Genomic DNA, 21,889 nt, shown 5'->3' with positions numbered 1-21,889 from the left:
CAATAACCGCCCTGAGCGATTCCATGTTGAACTTGAATATTTTATGTATGTGTTCAAGGATTTCAAATATAAAATGGGTCACACCGAACCGTGCGGTTTCGGTACCACAAACAGTGTGGAATAGTAACCCCGTCCTTGTTGAAGTAGGGGCACCTTGACTATCACCTGCTGGGAATACAGCTTGTGAATTGCCTCTAGCACAGCCTCCCTGCCTGAGGGAGTTGTCGGCAAGGCAGATTTGAGGAAACGGCCGGGAGGGGGGGGGGGGGGGGAGACATCTTGAATTCCAGCTTGTACCCCTGAGATACTACTTGAAGGAAACAGGGATCCACCTGTGAGCGAGCCCACTGATCGCTGACATTTTTGAGGCGGCCCCCCACCGTACCTGGCTACGCCTGTGGAGCCCCCGCGTCATACGGTGGACTCAGAGGAAGCGGGGGAAGAATTTTGATTCTGGGAACTGGCTGCCTGGTGCAGCTTTTTCCCTCTTCCCTTGTCTCTGTGCAGAAAGGAAGCGCCTTTGACCCGCTTGCTTTTCTGAAGCCGAAAGGACTGTACCTGATAATACAGTGCTTTCTTAGTCTGTGAGGAAACCTGAGGTAAAAAAAAAAATATATTTTTTTTTCCCCACTGTTGCTGTGGATACGAGGTCCCAGAGACCATCCCCAAATAATTCCTCACCCTTATAAGGCAGAATCTCTATGCGCCTTTTAAAGTCAGCATCACCTGTCCAGTGACAGGTCTCTAATACCCTCCTGACAGAATGGACATTACATTCATTTTGGATGCCAGCCGGCAAAATATCCCTCTGTGCATCCCTCATATATAAGACGACGTCTTAAATATGTTCTTATGTTAGCAAACTAGTATGTTTGACAGGGTCACCGACCACGCTGCAGCAGCACGATCTGCAGGTCTCAGTCTAGTACCCGAGTGTGTAAATACAGACTTCAGGATAGCCTCCTGCTTTTTATCAACAGGTACCTTCAAAGTGGCCGTATCCTAAGACGGCAGTGCCACCTTTTTTGACAACCGTGTGAGCGCCTTATCCACCCTAGGGGATATCTCCCAGCGTAACTTATCCTCTGGCGGGAAAGGGTACGCCGTCAGTAACTTTTTAGAAATTACCAGTTTCTTATCGGGGGAACCCACGCTTTTTCACACACTTCATTTATTCATCTGATGGGGGAACAAAACACTGCCTGTTTTTTCTCCCCAAACATAAAACCCATTTTTAGAGGTACTTGGGTTAATGTCAGAAATGTGTAACATTTTTTATTGCCGGGATCAAGTCACGGATGTTCCTAGTGGATTGTGTATATGTCTCAACCTTGTCGACACTGGAGTCAGACTCCGTGTCGACATCTGTGTCTGCCATCTGAGGGAGCGGGCGTTTTTGAGCCCCTGATGGCCTTTGAGACGCCTGGGCAGGCGCGGACTGAGAAGCCGGCTGTCCCACAGCTGTTACGTCATCCAGCCTTTTATGTAAGGAGTTGACACTGTCGGTTAATACCTTCCACCTATCCATCCACTCTGGTGTCAGCCCCACAGGGGGCGACATCACATTTATCGGCATCTGCTCCGTCTCCACATAAGCCTCCTCATCAAACATGTCAACACAGCCGTACCGACACACCGCACACACACAAGGAATGCTCTGACTGAGGACAGGACCCCACAAAGTCCTTTGGGGAGACAGAGAGAGAGTATGCCAGCACACACCAGAGCGCTATATAATGTGGGGATTAACACTATAACTGAGTGAATTTTCCTCAATAGCTGCTTGTATATACAATATTGCGCCTAAATTTAGTGCCCCCCTCTCTTTTTAACCCTTTGAGCCTGAAAACTACAGGGGAGAGCCTGGGGAGCTGTCTTCCAGCTGCACTGTGAAGAGAAAATGGCGCCAGTGTGCTGAGGGAGATAGCTCCGCCCCTTTTTCGCTGACTTTTCTCCCGCTTTTTTATGGATTCTGGCAGGGGTATTTATCACATATATAGCCTCTGGGACTATATATTGTGATTATTTTGCCAGCCAAGGTCTTATTATTGCTGCTCAGGGCGCCCCCCCCCAGCGCCCTGCACCCATCAGTGACCGGAGTGTGAGGTGTACATGAGGAGCAATGGCGCACAGCTGCAGTGCTGTGCGCTACCTTGGTGAAGACTGAAGTCTTCTGCCGCCGATTTTCCGGACCTCTTCTTGCTTCTGGCTCTGTAAGGGGGACGGCGGCGTGGCTCCGGGAACGAACACCAAGGCCAGTTCCATGCGGTCGATCCCTCTGGAGCTAATGGTGTCCAGTAGCCTAAGAAGCCCAAGCTAGCTGCAAGCAGGTAGGTTCGCTTCTTCTCCCCTTAGTCCCTCGTTGCAGTGAGCCTGTTGCCAGCAGGTCTCACTGAAAATAAAAAACCTAAAATATACTTTCTTTCTAGGAGCTCAGGAGAGCCCCTAGTGTGCATCCAGCTCGGCCGGGCACAAAGATCTAACGGAGGTCTGGAGGAGGGTCATAGTGGGAGGAGTCAGTGCACACCAGGTAGTCTAAAAGCTCTCTTTTAGTTGTGCCCTGTCTCCTGCGGAGCCGCTATTCTCCATGGTCCTTACGGAGTTCCCAGCATCCACTAGGACGTCAGAGAAAGGGCCTGCGAGCCTAAAGATGGACACATTCTTCTGCGACACCAAGGGATATTGAACTGCTGTAACATGTTTTTATGCCGTTTCCCCTGGCAACAGGGTAGAGTATACCTTCAAGACGACGATTGCCTTTCCATCTTGCGACAACCAGAAATGCAGTCCTGCTCTCCGCTGTCCTGGTAGGAACCCAGCATCTCCAAGTTCTGCTACCGCGCAGTGGCCTGGTCAGTGACCAGCGGGGGTCAGCCAATGCCAACCAGGTGGTGAGAGCAGTGCGTCTACGCATACCCAGCAGTATTCAGGTGCCGGTGGCAGGAGCCCGAGTAGAGCAGTGGTTCCATGTACACACGGGAATAAGGAGTGTGGTGGTCGCAGCATCATATCCGCCCACTGCGCAGAGGGTGGAGTCAGTAACTGACCGTAAAAGGGAGTCCCCTATTGGCCAGGTCACGTGCGACCCAAACCCATTATGTGATCGCATGGCGTAGCAAGTGAGGTCTCAGGCGTCCGGTCACAGACCAAGTGTTCAAGTTAGTGAAATAGCCAAAGGCCGACCAACGTTAATTACGGCTTGTTACAGAAAACACACCGAATTTATTAACAAGTTATTTATTTAGAAATACAGATTTACTTTAGACATTTACTAACATTTGAAACAAAAGCTCTGCAGAAAAAAACTCAGCACAACCGCGGCAGAATAAAAGAAGCAATAAGGAAATAATACAAAATCAAACACTTCTCATCTGGATCATCTATAAATAATGTTCAGGCAGAGATGATGGTCTGAAGGTGGAACGTCTACAAACGTTATTTCTGATTACACCGAAATAGGCACAAGCTCGATACAATTTGGCCGTAGTTAGATCAGACGCACAATTCTTATGCTACAAAAACTCAAAGCTAAGCCAGTAGCTGTAGAGGCAGTAAGAAGTCACCGAGACCAATTTTCTCTGATGCGAAGCTGCGTCACTGCCCAGGGTGACAATTCTCAGTTCTCTTCATCGCTATCATCCGGACTGATAGCTGGACTTGTGAGACTGTATGTGGGCGACGTGGGACTGTATCCAGGTGACGTAGGAGAATACGTGGAGCCTTTTGGACTTGTCGGTGAGTAGGTGGGTGAAGTTGGTGAATACTTCGGAGAGGTTGGTGAATAAGTAGGGGAAGTAGGAGAGTATTTGGGGGAAGTAGGAGTATAGACAGGGGACGTTGGAGAATAAGTAGGAGATGTAGGAGAATACTTTGGAGTTGTTGGAGAATAGGTGGGGGAGGTTGGCGTGTATTTGGGAGAAGTCGGAGAATACTTGGGAGAAGTCGGAGAATACTTGGGAGAAGTCGGTGTGTACTCTGGGGAGCTTGGGCTGTAAGAAGGGCTGGTGGGTGTGTATTTTGGGCTTGTTGGGCTGTAGCTGGGTGAACTTGGGCTGTAGCTGGGTGAACTTGGAGTATAGCTTGGAGACTGCGGCGTGTAACGTGGGCTGGAAGGGGAGTAACTTGGGGATGTAGGAGAATAACTTGGGCTTGTGGGGCTGTAATTCGGAGATGTAGGGCTGTAACTGGGAGAAGTGGGGCTGTAACTTGGAGAAGTTGGTGTATAATTGGGAGAAGTTGGTGAGTAGTTAGGAGAGGTTGGGGAGTAGGAGGGAGATGTAGGACTGTATGAAGGAGAAGTAGGAGAATAACTTGGAGAGGTGGGCGAGTAACTGGGACTCGTGGGCGAATAACTAGGAGAAGTGGGTGAGTAACTAGGACTCGTGGGCGAGTAACTGGGGGAGGTGGGCGAATAACTGGGGGAGGTGGGCGAATAACTGGGGGATGTTGGAGAGTAACTGGGAGACGTTGGAGAGTAACTGGGAGACGTTGGAGAGTAACTGGGAGACGTAGGACTGTAACTTGGACTTGTTGGGCTGTAACTGGGCGAGGTTGGAGAATAACTAGGACTTGTAGGAGAATAGCTTGGAGAAGTGGGAGAGTAGCTGGGAGATGTTGGGCTATAGTTGGGACTTGCAGGAGAATATGAGGGGGATGTTGGACTGTATGAAGGAGAAGTGGGGGAGTAGCTAGGACTTTGGGGAGTGTATCCTCCAGGACTTCTCGGCTCATAAGCAGGAGAGGTGGGGGAATAACTTGGGGACATGGCACCACCTGCAGAGAAAAAAAAGACACATAAGACCATGTAAACCCTACTTCACGTGCTTCTGGAAGCTAAAAATACAGACATTAAGCACTATCTTACTGATGTACAATAAAAGGTACAGGACTGGAACCTCAGAGCCATAGTTACTATCGCAAAGATATTTTCATTCAGAACCAAAACATTTTAGTGAGAAAAAGTCCACATTTGTTCAGTTTCCATCACACAAAGAATTCTGTGTCCTAATAACCACAATCTACCATCCCCCATACACTGGGCAGTATGCTATATTCTGCGTCTTCCACCTTTCTGTATACAAGGCACTTACCTGGGGAAGGAATGTAGGGACTTGATGGTCCCGGGGATCCAGGTGAGCCAGGAGTAGGAGACCATGCTGGGGAATATCCTGGACTGAAGCCACTGGCATCGGAGGCTGCGCTGGGAGAGAAGCCGGCAGCCCCAGGGGTCATACCGCTTCCTAGAAAACAATCAGAAAAATGGAAAGTCACCTCTTCCAGCAAGTCTCTGGGATTTATGGTCACTTTATATTAGGGTTAAGTACAACCTGGCGTTCTGGAGGCTCCATCTTCAGATGGACAGATATTATATTATACAGTATACTAAACTTATAATACACATGACCAAGGACTGTATATTATCAGAGCTTCTTTATTTATCAAAACTACAAAGCAAGATGTGTGGTTCTTGGTGTAGTGGTCCCTCAGACATGTGGACCTGACCACCCTTGATAGTTACATATGGTTCATATGGAGAAGATGCCTCTGTCCTGGAAGTTGTTCTGTGAAATATACTATACATTATGCCAAGTTAAACATACCTAGACTTGGGGACCATGCGCCATATGCTGGTGTAGCACCCTGGTTCCATGGGGTCATAGCCGGTGACATGCCACCCATTGGGCTTGGAGCCGTTCCAAAAAACATACCAGTTGCTGAAAATAAAAAGATAGATATTAAAAAAGGCACATCCGTCTTAAAGCACTGATGTGAGACTCAGCGTTGAGTCCAAATAGTCCCAAGCTCTTACACCGTTGGCAGGGCTACTCTACATCTCATAGAAATGGTCCTACCACATATTTCCAGACCTACAATTCATATAGACACACCCCAAGTCTTGCTGACTTTACACCCCACCATGTCTTGTCGCAGCTACAAGCCTTGGACGCCACCCCGCCACATCTTATTGCCTCTACACCCCTGGATACACATCCACGTTTTACTGCCTCACCAAAATGCTGGCTCTACTTTCGAGACACCACAAATTTTGCAGCCACCCCACCTTCTAGATTGTAGAATTGCTGCTACAACTTACGTCCTGCACCTCCAAGTCCTGGGATGTTTGTAGGAATCTCCATTCCAAATTTACATTTCTCTGCATCCAATAAAAGGTCAAAGCAGCCAGTTCCAGCCGGAGCCAACTGTCCTAACATAATATTCTCGGACACTCCCTTCATGGGATCAGTTTCACCGTGCGCAGCAGCTTCCATAAGGACATCGACCTGTGGTGAACAAAACCGAACGGTCAATCACCTCAAACTCAACAAGACTGGGAAACAAAATATGAATGTGTACTAACCGTCTCTTCAAAGGAACACTTCATAAGTGGGCCGGTGTCCTGCCTGTTAACACCATGACGTGTGATGGCCATTAAATGTCCTCTACAGGTCATCGTGTCACAAAGAAGTGCCAAGTGACGATAGTTTACATAGGAACCATCAAATGAGATGACATGATATAATTCCCTTTCCAGAGCTTTCCTGACCGCCTCTATTCCCAGGACCTGGAGGAAGGGTAGGGGTCAGTGTCAATCCAAGACGGGAACATGAAATGAGGAAGTGAGAATCCAGACTTACTGTGAATATCTCCACAATGTCATTCGATGTGGTCCTCACAGGATCAACATCTTTTTCACTCAGGACCCGCATCAGACTGACTCCATCCGTCTCTAGGATCCACTCCTGTAGAGCTTTAAACTCTCCATCTTCTGTAATAATGATCTTCTTTTTGTTGTCTGTCTGAGGCAAGTGCATATAGACCTACCAAAGAATAAGCCCATTAAAACAACTGTCCTCCCCACATATATACTAAGTCCCCATGGTGTTTGGGCTGGCAGTATACGCTGGGACTACTGCTCTCCCCATACAGACACTAAGTCCCCATGGTGTTTGGGCTGGCAGTATACGCTGGGACTACTGTTCTCCCCATACAGACACTAAGTCACCATGGTGTTTGGGCTGGCAGTATACGCTGGGACTACTGTCCTCCCCATACAGACACTAAGTCCCCATGGTGTTTGGGCTGGCAGTATACGCTGGGACTACTGTTCTCCCCATACAGACACTAAGTCACCATGGTGTTAGGGCTGGCAGTATACGCTGGGACTACTGTTCTCCCCATACAGACACTAAGTCACCATGGTGTTAGGGCTGGCAGTATACGCTGGGACTACTGTTCTCCCCATACAGACACTAAGTCACCATGGTGTTTGGGCTGGCAGTATACGCTGGGACTACTGCTCTCCCCATACAGACACTAAGTCCCCATGGTGTTTGGGCTGGCAGTATACGCTGGGACTACTGCTCTCCCCATACAGACACTAAGTCCCCATGGTGTTTGGGCTGGCAGTATACGCTGGGACTACTGCTCTCCCCATACAGACACTAAGTCCCCATGGTGTTAGGGCTGGCAGTATACGCTGGGACTACTGTTCTCCCCATACAGACACTAAGTCACCATGGTGTTAGGGCTGGCAGTATACGCTGGGACTACTGTTCTCCCCATACAGACACTAAGTCACCATGGTGTTAGGGCTGGCAGTATACGCTGGGACTACTGTTCTCCCCATACAGACACTAAGTCACCATGGTGTTTGGGCTGGCAGTATACGCTGGGACTACTGCTCTCCCCATACAGACACTAAGTCCCCATGGTGTTTGGGCTGGCAGTATACGCTGGGACTACTGCTCTCCCCATACAGACACTAAGTCCCCATGGTGTTTGGGCTGGCAGTATACGCTGGGACTACTGCTCTCCCCATACAGACACTAAGTCCCCATGGTGTTAGGGCTGGCAGTATACGCTGGGACTACTGTTCTCCCCATACAGACACTAAGTCCCCATGGTGTTTGGGCTGGCTTCGTAATGCTTGTTTCGTATATCACAAGCGCTGTACACGGGAATGGAATATATCATGGGCAAAGTTCAAAGAATATTCCTCAATTATCTGGAAATTTTGCCAGAGTCGTCTTTGGAAATATTTGTACCCAGCTAATAAGACTTGTAACCTCTCATGATGCTGCATGTGCCCTTGTGAGCTACCGGGTCATAGCATAATGCTATGGGGTATGTTCTTCCACATTACTGTATAGTCACCAACCTTGCTGATCTGCTCAATACCCTGCAGCGTCATGTCCGTCAGCATGTTCGATTCAATGCAACGCAGGAAGACGTCATCGTCCATTTTATCAACAACTTCTTCTTCCTGTAAGTTACATAAACATAATGCAATGGCATCAGCCAATGAGGAGAGAGGTCAGCTACAAAAGGTCAAAGAGTGCGAGAGACAGAGGTCAGCTACGGAGGTCAAAGAGTGCAAGAGAGCGGGGTCAGCTACGGAGGACAAGTGATGTGTGAAGAGAGTGAGGTCAGCTACGGAGGACAAGTGATGTGTGAAGAGAGTGAGGTCAGCTACGGAGGACAAGTGATGTGTGAAGAGAGTGAGGTCAGCTACGGAGGACAAGTGATGTGTGAGAGGTCAGCTACGGAGGACAGGTGATGTGTGAAGAGAGTGAGGTCAGCTACGGAGGACAAGTGATGTGTGAAGAGAGTGAGGTCAGCTACGGAGGACAAGTGATGTGTGAAGAGAGTGAGGTCAGCTACGGAGGACAAGTGATGTGTGAAGAGTGTGAGGTCAGCTACGGAGGACAAGTGATGTGTGAAGAGAGTGAGGTCAGCTACGGAGGACAAGTGATGTGTGAAGAGTGTGAGGTCAGCGCAGGAGGAGGCGGCAAGATTGTGGGGTCAGCAGAGGAGGTAGAGTGCCAGAAGTAGAGAAGGACTGCGTTCCTCCCATTTTTCCACCCTCACCTCCTGCATCTTGTTCTCCTCACTGTTCATAATCCGAATTCTCAGAACCAACTTTTCGGCATTGTCATCATTAAAAATACAGTTCAGATCATCTCCAAAACCTACACAAAAAAATGTAAGCGCAGAAATGAAGACTTATGGGTAGGAATAAAGGCGGTATAGGCAAAGAAAGATGATAATGTTCTACAATCTGATGGTGGACACTGACCAGCATTGATTTTCTCTGCAATCTGCTCCATGGTCAGTTTCCGATCGGTCATGTGTTTTCGGTCCAGCTCTACACGAAGCAGCCACGGCGATATTCTAGTCACATCAAAGTCTGGCATTTCATAGTAGACATTTACCCATTCTTGGTCTTCTGCCACCACTGTATTTTGTGGATTTGGATCGTAATAAATAGCAGTATTGGCGGTCACCTTACGCAGTGTTGTGTGCTCCAGGCGACACAGAATATCCTGCGTGGAAACACAAAGTCACAGCTAACACACATGCTCCAAATCTGCATCTGAGCCTCAACATGCTTTTAAAATGGCTATTTCAGACCTTTGCTCTTTCTGCATCCCGAGCAGACTGGCCCAACAAGAAGACAGTCAGAGAAGGAGTCTTTGGCTTCTTGGAAATATTGATCAGCTCTTTCAGACGTGGGACTCCCAGAGTGACGTTTTTGGCCGAGACACCGGCATAATGGAAGGTGTTCAGGGTCATCTGAGTGGCTGGCTCTCCCAAAGACTGAGCAGCCAGTGCTCCCACCATCTCCCCTGGATGAGCCTGAGGGATACAGAGAAGTCAGCCAAATGAGAACATCAGGAGAGACTTTCACTTATCATTCTACCCATTTCCTCTGTCCAGCAGCGCTACGGAACATGGACAACCCTGATATTAACACTTCACAGGTCACACTTATTGGAAACTCACTGAAGGAAAATGATATTGTTCACCCCAACAACATACTTAGAATTGGTACCAGCTCTGGACCATACCCCAATGTACCTATATAGAACAGTAAAGGCACATATATCCGATCTTGTGATAATGGAAGACAGATCTGACACATTATCTATAGGTTTCTTACAATAGCCTGGTTGAACTTGGACTCAATCTCTCCTAGCAGCCAGTCAAAGGCCTCAGAACTCAGCCTGAACTCCTCCACCATCCGCCGGCTGCACAAAGTGGAGCGAAGATGGATGTTAAACAGGAGGGTGGCATTTTCTTGCGCTTGTCGGCTCAAAGGATCGTCCCCATTTACAATCACCAGCTTCTTACTGAGCTCCTTGACACCTTCGGAGAAAAAGAACAAACACGTTAAGTCCTTTAAAAGGTTTGTGCTGGCCTGATACCATTATCATATGGTTCAGCTGCAACCACAGCAGATTGTACAGCCATTCAGGTTATCCTCACCATCAACTACTTTAATAGGGTGCAGATCGGAGGGCATCCGGGTGTTAATGTGGAAGATCTTCTGTGCATTCCAAATCATTCTGAGGAGATTACATGGAAGGACGACCTATGAGACAATAAAATAACATCACCACCACATGCAGTAATACAGCCACAAGGTGCCTTCTGCAATTCCCATTCATCATTACCTTGCTGTCACCAGTGGGGAAAATCACCCTCAGAACTTCTCGGTCATCCCTCATCTTCTCAAATTCCTTCTCTAGGTCATTCTGGATGTTAGCATTGCTGAGGATCTCCTTCACAACCTCCTCCTGCAGGGTCCTTCTCAAAGCACGTTCATTAGTGTAATCAAACTTAAACCTGAAAAGAAAAAGAAAACAGGATTTTGGTACTTACCGATAAATCCCTTTCTCCGATTCCACAGGGGCCACTGGAGCGTAGTTACAATGGAGATATAGTAGGCAGTAATTGGGAGCTGGCACTTTAAAATTCTCAACCTGTGGCTAGCTCCTCCCCTACTATCTCCCCTCCAAGCCAGTCTACGTAAAACTGTGCCCGATGAGAGATGGAATAAACAAACCTTAAGGTAGAGGAGGTTAATGACGCCCTGTAAACCAGGATAACCCAAACTAAACCTGGAACAGAACCTGACAAAAAACCAGGCTAGCCTGAACTCAACAAGCAGTCATATGGTGATCTGCAAACCGTTAAGCAAAAAACAAGGAGGAACAGCGCTGGGCGGGCGTCCAGTGGCCCCTGTGGAATCGGAGAAAGGGATTTATCGGTAAGTACCAAAATCCTGTTTTCTCCTTCATCCACTAGGGGCCACTGGAGCGTAGTTACAATGGGGACGTCCCAGAGCTCCCAAAAACGGGCGGGAGAGCGCTGCGAGTCCTGTAAAAACTGCTCGGCCAAATTGTGATGCAGAGGCCGCAAAAGTGTCAAACTTGTAGAATTTGACAATAGGAATGTCAGTCCGACCAAGTAGCCGCCCGACAAACTATTTATGGAGACCCCACGGGCAGCCGCCCACAAAGGTCTTACCACGCGCGTTAAGTGCGCTGAAATGGAATACGGAGGCTCCCTAGCAACCTCCAAGAAGACTGTCTGATGGTTAGATGTATCCAACGGCCCAGCGTATGTTGGGACCCCGGCTATTTAGCACGGGAGCATTGTACAGCACCAAGAAGAAAACACTTTGTCGAATAGCCGAAGACCTCTGTAGGGAGAGTCGGCGAGCCATGACAACATTCAAAGAGGACCAAAAAACACTAGTGTCAGATTTGTCGGAAAAATGGACATCCCCTCAGGAAGAAACGACCGCTGAGACCGAAACTCAGCCGGGGGAGATGCCATAGAGCACTCCCTGAAAAAGAGGCCGAACCTACGGCCGCTAGGCTAATCTCTTTTGGAAGAAAACCGAAAAAAACAGAGACCTAAAATTCAGGTCAGTGTGGTATGAAGCGCAGCGGAGCAAAACCTCCCAGAGAAACCAAAGATGACGGCTGAATGGTAACTGAAAGAAGGGGAAAACCCCTTTTATGCTTATTATGTCCGATACAGTTTTCCAAAAGTGGCAAAAGCGAGAAGAGGTAACAGACTTCTGAAATCGGGGCCCGGTAGGCCTAACCAACCTAGGGAACTACTCCCTTCTGAGGTCTCGTGAACAGTCACACGGTTACACGGAACCAGTGTAAGATTGAACAAGGAAAAGTTGTTGAAGTGGACAGTCCAGTCGAGGTAGTAGCATAGGCTCCTCTACTGACAACAGGTGTATCTGTATCTTCAAGACATCTGTGGCCCAACCAGAGCCACCGAGAGGACTAGCACGCATAATCCCCTCCTGTGTTACCGAACCGGAGGTAGAAATTAAAAAGGGAGGCCGGATAGAATAACCAGAAAACTCCCCGGAGCCCTGAGGGCCTCCTCGGCTACTGCCCGAGCTCACGCCCGAGAGTAGTAAAGGGTTAAAAAGTCAGTCAGAACGCCCTGAGGTCGATCCGAAATCTCCGCCCACAGCGGACCAGCTGACAAAACTCCGGGGAATGTTTTCTCCCCCGGGAGTCTGACCTGGTGGCTTGACCCGGAAAGAAGATTGTTGTCCCCCGCTCAGAGAGGGATGTTGTCCCCCGTTCAGAGAGGAATGTTGTCCCCCGCTCAGAGAGGAATGGAGGCGACCACTCCTTGCGTCGCAACTTGACTGAAGGAATAGAGTACCTGGTGCCGAGGAAGGAAAAATCCTCTGACGGACCAAGTTGAGAAACGTCTATGAGGAGCATAAATTGGATCTGTGTTGAACCATAAGCTCCTGGATCCTCCGGATATTCAGAAGCCACCTAATGTACAGAGTGGGAAAGCAGCAGTAGATTGTCCATTTAGGGAACCAACGTCACCTTCTGCCCTTGAAAGAGTTATTCTGTGATCTTCCTGAACTCTGTGGGAGCGGAAGAGATACCGAGAGGAAAGGACTGACAGTGAAAATGAGAATCCTGTAATGTGAATCTGAGAAAAGCCCGTCCAACTGAAATCAGTAAACAGGCATCTCTGAAGACAAGGGACACGTAAAAACTCCCTTTCTTGTTCAAAAAAAAAAAAGCAATCACAGACTGAAAGGATTGTAAGGCCAGAATAGGTCTGGCCGAGCCAACTGGCTTCGGAACGTGAGAAGAAAACAAAGGCCTGAGAACTGTCCCGATTCAAATGATATGTGAAAAACAGGGATCAACACTCTTTGCGGTTAGAAGCATATGGAGCGCCGCCTGCAGTATGACTCTTGTCATCGTAAATCGGCCGCCCCCTGCCGAGGGACTCCTGAGATGGTTGTTCCGAAATCTAGTTTGCCCCAGCCTTCTCAGTTCTTCCCATAGGACCACCGACCTGCGCCTACCCTGGGACCCTCCAGGTGGTAGGAAAGTCTGACCTGTAGTGGGTTTATAAGGATGATGCTGAACCTCTGCTTCAGCTCTTTTTTTTTTTTTTTGAGATCCCCTGGCGACTGAAATATCGCCCGTGTGGAGTCGAAAGTTTCCGAAGGGTCACGGAAAAATCTAAAGGAAAGACCGGTAACGGTCTGTCTTGGAGCTGGGGCAGTATTAGGAGAAAGCAAAGTGGACTTACCTCCAATGGTTCAAGAAATCCTGCAGAAAGTTCCTTCCCCTGAACCATCTGCCCCGTAGGATTACATGTTCACCTGTCACAGTCGCAGCCCCAGAGGTCGACGGTTTAAGACAGCCCAAGCGAAAATGCAGGGTCCGAGTCTGCAGACGTGGTGACCTTCAAAGATCATAGAGCAGAATCGTGATTCGGACCTGTACCAAAGTATCAATTGATCCTGATGTGAAACATCCTGTAACCTAGAGGACAATTGTTCCACAACCTACCTGTTCCGGACAAGGTAGAAACATGCTGCCGTATATGTCTTCGATGGGTCCCTGAACAAGGTTGCTCAGGAAAACGGCAGCTTGTTGGACCGGCGGTACATCGAGGGGTATATCCTAGAAAGGTTCTGATACCATCTCCTGACGACTGTGGGAAGAGGGTAGGGAAAACAAACATTGTTTGATACCTGATTTTGTGTGTTCGGGTGTCTGACGGCCGCCTACCGGAGCCTGCCCAGCTCATCCGAGACTGGGCCAGTCGCTGTCATTTCGTCATTGGCGTCGAACCCTGATGGACTTGACGTGTCCGCCTCCTTTACCTGCAGTACCAGACGAACTGCTGTATAATGCACCTGGATATTCTGAGACACTGGTTCAGACTCCACAGAAAACAGACATCATTAGTATTGTAACCTGGAAGGTTAGCAAGGTTCCTTTAGAAACCTGGAGAGGTGAAATGACGTACAAGATCTCTGGTTAATAGTGACATTACCTGTATAATCTGAGCTGTTCAACAGGAGTGTCCTGCAGGCGCGTGGAGGGCTCTGCAGATGGCTCCACCGCATACTTCACACCTAAGAGGGAATTCTTTAACTATCCCAGGTGAGAGGAGAAAAGGTGGGTTAAAGAAACACAGCCATATGTAAAGTCTGCACTATAATATATAGTGACCGACATCAAATAAACTTTCTGGAGCAGCGGAGACCTGAACCAGTAGCGCTGCGCTGTGGGACAGGAGTCTTAGCCCTAGGCTATAGGGGCTCCCCTTAAAGTTTCTTTATTTTCAAACCCTGGTCCCCCTGTACAGATACCCGCTACTAGCGTACTGAGCCGCAGCGCTATTTGTCTGATGCCTTACACGCATTCCCCAAATTACAAATAGCATTAGTAACTAGCCAAGGAATAATAAAGGGAAGACCACACTGTATGTAGTGTACCGCTAAATTTAGGTGCACCAGATGTTTCTCGGAGGTTCCGCTGGCTTTTCAAAATGGTGACCAGACTGTGAGAAAAGATGGGGGAAATTGTTATGTGGCAAGGAGGTATTTTGTTATTAGAAAACATTGCGGAAGTGGTTTGTTTTATCTTAAAGATGTATGTGGACACCTCTGTACAAACTACACAAAAGTAGGGCACTGGTAGGAACCAGACCCACGCCCTCCATGCCGCAAGGCAGCAACGCCAACCACCACACCATCCGCACTGCCCTATATACGGCATTGTATGCATATATCTATATACATACCTCCACACATCTATATATATATATATTCATACATACACATCTATATATATATATATATATATACACACCCACAGTGAATCCAACCCTGTATGTGAACCCATTAGGGTAGATAAATACTGTAGTATATGTATGGTAAATAAATTGTGCACATTTTTGAATCATTATGAGATGAGCCCCAGCTCCTGTAATAGAGCAGGCTCCTGTATGAAATGCCTGTCAGAGGACTCTCCTGCAGGGAGGAATGTCAGCAACTCCCTGCACAGAAAATTTAAAAACCCCCCCTGAGACAGGATTTGTGTCTAGAGGCAGTGAACGCTGCGATCCGCCGCCGGGAGCCCGCTGAGCAAAGCGGGAATAGCCTTCACCCCCACATCCTACCTTTATCCTCCCTGAACAGCCCGGAGAGGGAAGGGAGCTTGCAGCGGCCGGGGAGCGGTGTGACAGTGCAGCGGCGTGTCCTGTAGCGGCCGGGGGACGGAGTGCGCTTAGCCCGCCGAACAGAGCGAGAGTTAGCTCCGCCCCCTCCGCTTCGGCGCCAAATTTAAACCTGCTCTACCATAAGCGGGAAGCGCCCTGTATCTCCCCGGCCGCTTGTAAGCTGTGGCCGGGGAGCGTTTCATGCACCGAGTCCCATGTGACCTTGTGTGCCAGAGTCTGGAGCCTAGCTGTGTGAGCAATAATGACTCACTTTTGCAAATAATAATGTGCTAAGTATGCTCCTTAGACTCTGGCATACAGCTTCTATTCTCACTGTGTATCCCCCGGCTGCCTTCTGCAGCCGGGTAGTGAAGAGCGCTGAGCCCGCTTACAGAGCGGGCTGAAGCTCCGCCCCCCATATAATGGCGCCAAGTTCAAATTATTAAGCGCCTTTGATGCACTCCAGCCTTCTATGACTGGAGTATAGGGGACCATACCTATGTTGAAAACTGAAACTGTTTAATTCTGGTCAGGATTATATGGAACGCTTCAAGAATTTGCATGTCATCCTTGCACAGGGCTCATGCTGCGCAGGGGCTTTGCTAAACTTCTCTATATCGTTCCAATTTAGTGCTGCCGAAGCAAGCACTTCAAACACATGATAAAACATACATCAGTGACAAGGGGGGATGTTTGTACTCACCACACTTTAGGCGTACTCCAACTCGACCCCGAGGCTCCGACACACGCCGCACGCAGCGGTGTCCGGTCCCTTTTGTACTCATCTTCTGATGGAGTGGCCCCGACACGAGCCGCACGCAGCGGTGTCCGGCCATTTTTGATACTCACCGCTGCCATGCTGCCGGAATCTTCTGCTGGATGGAGTGGCCGCGACACGCGCCGCACGCAGCGGTGTCCGCCGACTCAGGAGAGCTCAGTGTCTCCCTCAGCCGGGGCCCATCCCTAGCCGCACGCAGCTGCGATGGGACCCCGCCGGCAGCTCCCACGGTGCAGACTGGCAGTGGCAGAGCTGCCAGTCTGTAAGAAAGAAAAATAAAATAATAAAGAAAAAAGAAAAATTTCTTCAGCTAAACCCAAGTGAACCAGCTCACATCGGGCACATACTAAGACTGGCTTGGAGGGGAGATAGTAGGGGAGGAGCTAGCCACAGGTTGAGAATTTTAAAGTGCCAGCTCCCAATTACTGCCTACTATATCTCCATTGTAACTACGCTCCAGTGGCCCCTAGTGGATGAAGGAGAAATAAGATGTACATGCCACCACCGGGAACACTACTGTACAGGGACTGATGGAGATAGCCACAGGTCACGTAGCCTGGGCTCACAGGACATCCCATGAAGCATGCTCCAGATTCCCTTACAATACAGTTACAAAGGACACGTTGTGGATAGAATTCTGCTGAACCCGCCAATAAGTGGCAGACAAGATGGCAGGACAAAGTAGGAGGCCATATGTAGGGCACTGAAGGACATTACATGCAAACTTAAATAAATATAATTTCCCATGCCCTCCTCATTTATTCCCATTTCCCATCAGCACAGCCCCTCACCCTACGTCCCCCATCATTACCTCCATTCCCCATCAGTACAGCTCCTCACCCTACATGTCCCCCATCATCACCTCCATTCCCCATCAGTACAGCCCCTCACCACCTCCATTCCCAATCACTGCAGCCCCTCACCCTACATGTCCGCCATCATCACCTCCATTCCCCATCAGTACAGCCCCTCACCCTACATGTCCCCATCATCACCTCCATTCCCCATCAGTACAGCCCCTCACCCTACGTCCCCCATCATTACCTCCATTCCCCATCAGTACAGCCCCTCACCCTACATGTCCCCCATCATTACCTCCATGCCCCATCAGTACAGCCCCTCACCCTACATGTCCCCCATCATCACCTCCATTCCCCATCAGTACAGCCCCTCACCACCTCCATTCCCAATCACTGCAGCCCCTCACCCTACATGTCCGTCATCATCACCTCCATTCCCCATCAGTACAGCCCCTCACCCTACATGTCCCCATCATCACCTCCATTCCCCATCAGTACAGCCCCTCACCCTACGTCCCCCATCATTACCTCCATTCCCCATCAGTACAGCCCCTCACCCTACGTCCCCCATCATTACCTCCATTCCCCATCAGTACAGCCCCTCACCCTACATGTCCCCCATCATCACCTCCATTCCCCATCAGTACAGCCCCTCACCACCTCCATTCCCAATCACTGCAGCCCCTCACCCTACATGTCCGCCATCATCACCTCCATTCCCCATCAGTACAGCCCCTCACCCTACATGCCCCCCATCATCACCTCCATTCCCCATCAGTACAGCCCCTCACCCTACATGTCCCTCATCATCACCTCCATTCCCCATCAGTACAGCCCCTCACCACCTCCATTCCCAATCACTGCAGCCCCTCACCCTACATGTCCGCCATCATCACCTCCATTCCCCATCAGTACAGCCCCTCACCCTACATGCCCCCCATCATCACCTCCATGCCCCATCAGTACAGCCCCTGACCCTACATGCCCCCCATCATCACCTCCATTCCCCATCAGTACAGCCCCTCACCCTACATGTCCATCAGTACACCCATTCCCCCATCAGTACAGCCCATCACCCTACATGTCCATCAGTACACCCATTCCCCCATCAGTACAGCCCATCACCCTACATGTCCATCAGTAGACCCATTCCCCCATCAGTACAGCCCCTCAAACTACATGTCCCCATCATTACACCCATTCCCCATCAGTACAGCCCCTCACCCTACATGTCCATCAGTACACCCATTCCCCCATCAGTACAGCCCATCACCCTACATGTCCATCAGTACACCCATTCCCCCATCAGTACAGCCCCTCACCCTACATGTCCCCATCAGTACAGCCCCTCACCCTACATGTCCCCATCATCACCTCCATTCCCCATCAGTACAGCCCCTCACCCTACATGTCCCCCATCATCACCTCCATTCCCCATCAGTACAGCCCCTCACCCTACATGCCCCCCATCATCACCTCCATTCCCCATCAGTACAGCCCCTCACCCTACATGTCCATCAGTACACCCATTCCCCCATCAGTACAGCCCATCACCCTACATGTCCATCAGTACACCCATTCCCCCATCAGTACAGCCCCTCACCCTATACGTCCCCCATCAGTACAGCCCCTCACCCTACATGTCCCCATCATCACCTCCATTCCCCATCAGTACAGCCCCTCACCCTACATGTCCCCCATCATCACCTCCATTCCCCATCAGTACAGCCCCTCACCCTACATGTCCCCCATCATTACCTCCATTCCCCATCAGTACAGCCCCTCACCCTACATGTCCCCCATCATCACCTCCATTCCCCATCAGTACAGCCCCTCACCCTACATGTCCCCCATCATTACCTCCATTCCCCATCAGTACAGCCCCTCACCCTACATGCCCCCCATCATCACCTCCATGCCCCATCAGTACAGCCCCTGACCCTACATGCCCCCCATCATCACCTCCATTCCCCATCAGTACAGCCCCTCACCCTACATGTCCCCCATCATTACCTCCATTCCCCATCAGTACAGCTCCTCACCCTACGTCCCCCATCATTACCTCCATTCCCCATCAGTACAGCTCCTCACCCTACATGTCCCCCATCATCACCTCCATTCCCCATCAGTACAGCTCCTCACCCTACGTCCCCCATCATTACCTCCATTCCCCATCAGTACAGCTCCTCACCCTACATGTCCCCCATCATCACCTCCATTCCCCATCAGTACAGCCCCTCACCACCTCCATTCCCAATCACTGCAGCCCCTCACCCTACATGTCCGCCATCATCACCTCCATTCCCCATCAGTACAGCCCCTCACCCTACATGCCCCCCATCATCACCTCCATTCCCCATCAGCACAGCCCCTCACCCTACATGCCCCCCATCATCACCTCCATGCCCCATCAGTACAGCCCCTGACCCTACATGCCCCCCATCATCACCTCCATTCCCCATCAGTACAGCCCCTCACCCTACATGTCCATCAGTACACCCATTCCCTCATCAGGACAGCCCATCACCCTACATGTCCATCAGTACACCCATTCCCCCATCAGTACAGCCCCTCACCCTACATGTCCCCATCATTACACCCATTCCCCATCAGTACAGCCCCTCACCCTACATGTCCCCATCATCACCTCCATTCCCCATCAGTACAGCCCCTCACCCTACATGTCCCCCATCATCACCTCCATTCCCCATCAGTACAGCCCCTCACCACCTCCATTCCCAATCACTGCAGCCCCTCACCCTACATGTCCGCCATCATCACCTCCATTCCCCATCAGTACAGCCCCTCACCCTACATGCCCCCCATCATCACCTCCATTCCCCATCAGTACAGCCCCTCACCCTACATGCCCCCCATCATCACCTCCATGCCCCATCAGTACAGCCCCTGACCCTACATGCCCCCCATCATCACCTCCATTCCCCATCAGTACAGCCCCTCACCCTACATGTCCATCAGTACACCCATTCCCCCATCAGTACAGCCCATCACCCTACATGTCCATCAGTACACCCATTCCCCCATCAGTACAGCCCCTCACCCTACATGTCCCCATCATTACACCCATTCCCCATCAGTACAGCCCCTCACCCTACATGTCCCCATCATCACCTCCATTCCCCATCAGTACAGCCCCTCACCCTACATGTCCCCCATCATCACCTCCATTCCCCATCAGTACAGCCCCTCACCCTACATGCCCCCCATCATCACCTCCATTCCCCATCAGTACAGCCCCTCACCCTACATGTCCATCAGTACACCCATTCCCCCATCAGTACAGCCCATCACCCTACATGTCCATCAGTACACCCATTCCCCCATCAGTACAGCCCCTCACCCTACATGTCCATCAGTACACCCATTCCCCCATCAGTACAGCCCCTCACCCTACATGTCCCCATCATTACACCCATTCCCCATCAGTACAGCCCCTCACCCTACATGTCCCCATCATCACCTCCATTCCCCATCAGTACAGCCCCTCACCCTACATGTCCCCCATCATCACCTCCATTCCCCATCAGTACAGCCCCTCACCCTACATGCCCCCCATCATCACCTCCATTCCCCATCAGTACAGCCCCTCACCCTACATGTCCATCAGTACACCCATTCCCCCATCAGTACAGCCCATCACCCTACATGTCCATCAGTACACCCATTCCCCCATCAGTACAGCCCCTCACCCTATACGTCCCCCATCAGTACAGCCCCTCACCCTACATGTTCCCATCATCACCTCCATTCCCCATCAGTACAGCCCCTCACCCTACATGTCCCCCATCATCACCTCCATTCCCCATCAGTACAGCCCCTCACCCTACATGTCCCCCATCATTACCTCCATTCCCCATCAGTACAGCCCCTCACCCTACATGTCCCCCATCATCACCTCCATTCCCCATCAGTACAGCCCCTCACCCTACATGTCCCCCATCATTACCTCCATTCCCCATCAGTACAGCCCCTCACCCTACATGTCCCCCATCATCACCTCCATTCCCCATCAGTACAGCCCCTCACCCTACATGTCCCCCATCATTACCTCCATTCCCCATCAGTACAGCCCCTCACCCTACATGTCCCCCATCATTACACCCATTCCCCCATCAGTACAGCCCCTCACCCTACATGTCCCCCATCATTACACCCATTCCCCCATCAGTACAGCCCCTCACCCTACATGTCCCCCATCATTACCCCCATTCCCCATCAGTACAGCACCACCTCACCCTACATGTCCCCCATCATTACCTCCATTCCCCATCAGTACAGCCCCTCACCCTACATGTCCCCCATCATTACCCCCATTCCCCATCAGTACAGCACCACCTCACCCTACATGTCCCCCATCATCACCTCCATTCCCCATCAGTACAGCCCCTCACCCTACATGTCCCCCATCATTACCTCCATTCCCCATCAGTACAGCCCCTCACCCTACATGTCTCCCATCATTACACCCATTCCCCCATCAGTACAGCTCCTCACCCTACATGTCCCCATCATCACCTCCATTCCCCATCAATACAGCCCCTCATCACCCCCAGTCCCCATCAGTACAGCCCCTCACCCTACATGTCCCCCATCATTACACCCATTCCCCATCACTGCAGCCCCTCACCCTACATGTCCCCCATCATCACCTCCATTCCCCATCAGTACAGCCCCTCACCACCTCCATTCCCAATCACTGCAGCCCCTCACCCTACATGTCCGCCATCATCACCTCCATTCCCCATCAGTACAGCCCCTCACCCTACATGTCCCCCATCATTACCTCCATTCCCCATCAGTACAGCCCCTCACCCTACATGTCCCCATCATCACCTCCATTCCCCATCAGTACAGCCCCTCACCCTACATGTCCCCATCATCACCTCCATTCCCCATCAGTACAGCCCCTCACCCTACATGTCCCCCATCATTACCTCCATTCCCCATCAGTACAGCCCCTCACCCTACATGTCCCCATCATCAC

General features: G+C 50.5%; 1 protein-coding gene and 1 pseudogene across 1 annotated transcript in view; both read right to left on the bottom strand.

Annotated features, from left to right (window-relative positions):
• Window positions 1-3,221: 3,221 nt before the first annotated feature.
• Window positions 3,222-21,889, bottom strand: part of POLR2A (RNA polymerase II subunit A) — an 88,794-nt gene continuing 70,126 nt past the window's right edge. The window contains exons 17-29 of the mRNA XM_063953951.1: window positions 10,455-10,626; window positions 10,267-10,372; window positions 9,941-10,146; window positions 9,412-9,636; window positions 9,077-9,323; window positions 8,869-8,969; window positions 8,159-8,263; window positions 6,636-6,818; window positions 6,359-6,562; window positions 6,095-6,281; window positions 5,601-5,714; window positions 5,091-5,240; window positions 3,222-4,773 (exon numbers count right to left, since the gene is read on the bottom strand). Coding sequence (XP_063810021.1) covers window positions 3,617-4,773; window positions 5,091-5,240; window positions 5,601-5,714; window positions 6,095-6,281; window positions 6,359-6,562; window positions 6,636-6,818; window positions 8,159-8,263; window positions 8,869-8,969; window positions 9,077-9,323; window positions 9,412-9,636; window positions 9,941-10,146; window positions 10,267-10,372; window positions 10,455-10,626 — 3,157 coding nt within the window. The 3' untranslated portion in view covers window positions 3,222-3,616. The remainder of the gene's footprint in view (window positions 4,774-5,090; window positions 5,241-5,600; window positions 5,715-6,094; window positions 6,282-6,358; window positions 6,563-6,635; window positions 6,819-8,158; window positions 8,264-8,868; window positions 8,970-9,076; window positions 9,324-9,411; window positions 9,637-9,940; window positions 10,147-10,266; window positions 10,373-10,454; window positions 10,627-21,889) is intronic.
• Window positions 15,840-15,955, bottom strand: LOC135030677 (U6 spliceosomal RNA; annotated as a pseudogene).

The sequence above is a fragment of the Pseudophryne corroboree genome, unplaced genomic scaffold (assembly GCF_028390025.1).
Source record: "Pseudophryne corroboree isolate aPseCor3 unplaced genomic scaffold, aPseCor3.hap2 scaffold_504, whole genome shotgun sequence".
NCBI classification, from domain to species: Eukaryota; Metazoa; Chordata; class Amphibia; order Anura; family Myobatrachidae; genus Pseudophryne; species Pseudophryne corroboree.
Note: the sequence above shows the minus strand (reverse complement) of the source record. Positions and strands in the feature narration are given on the sequence as shown.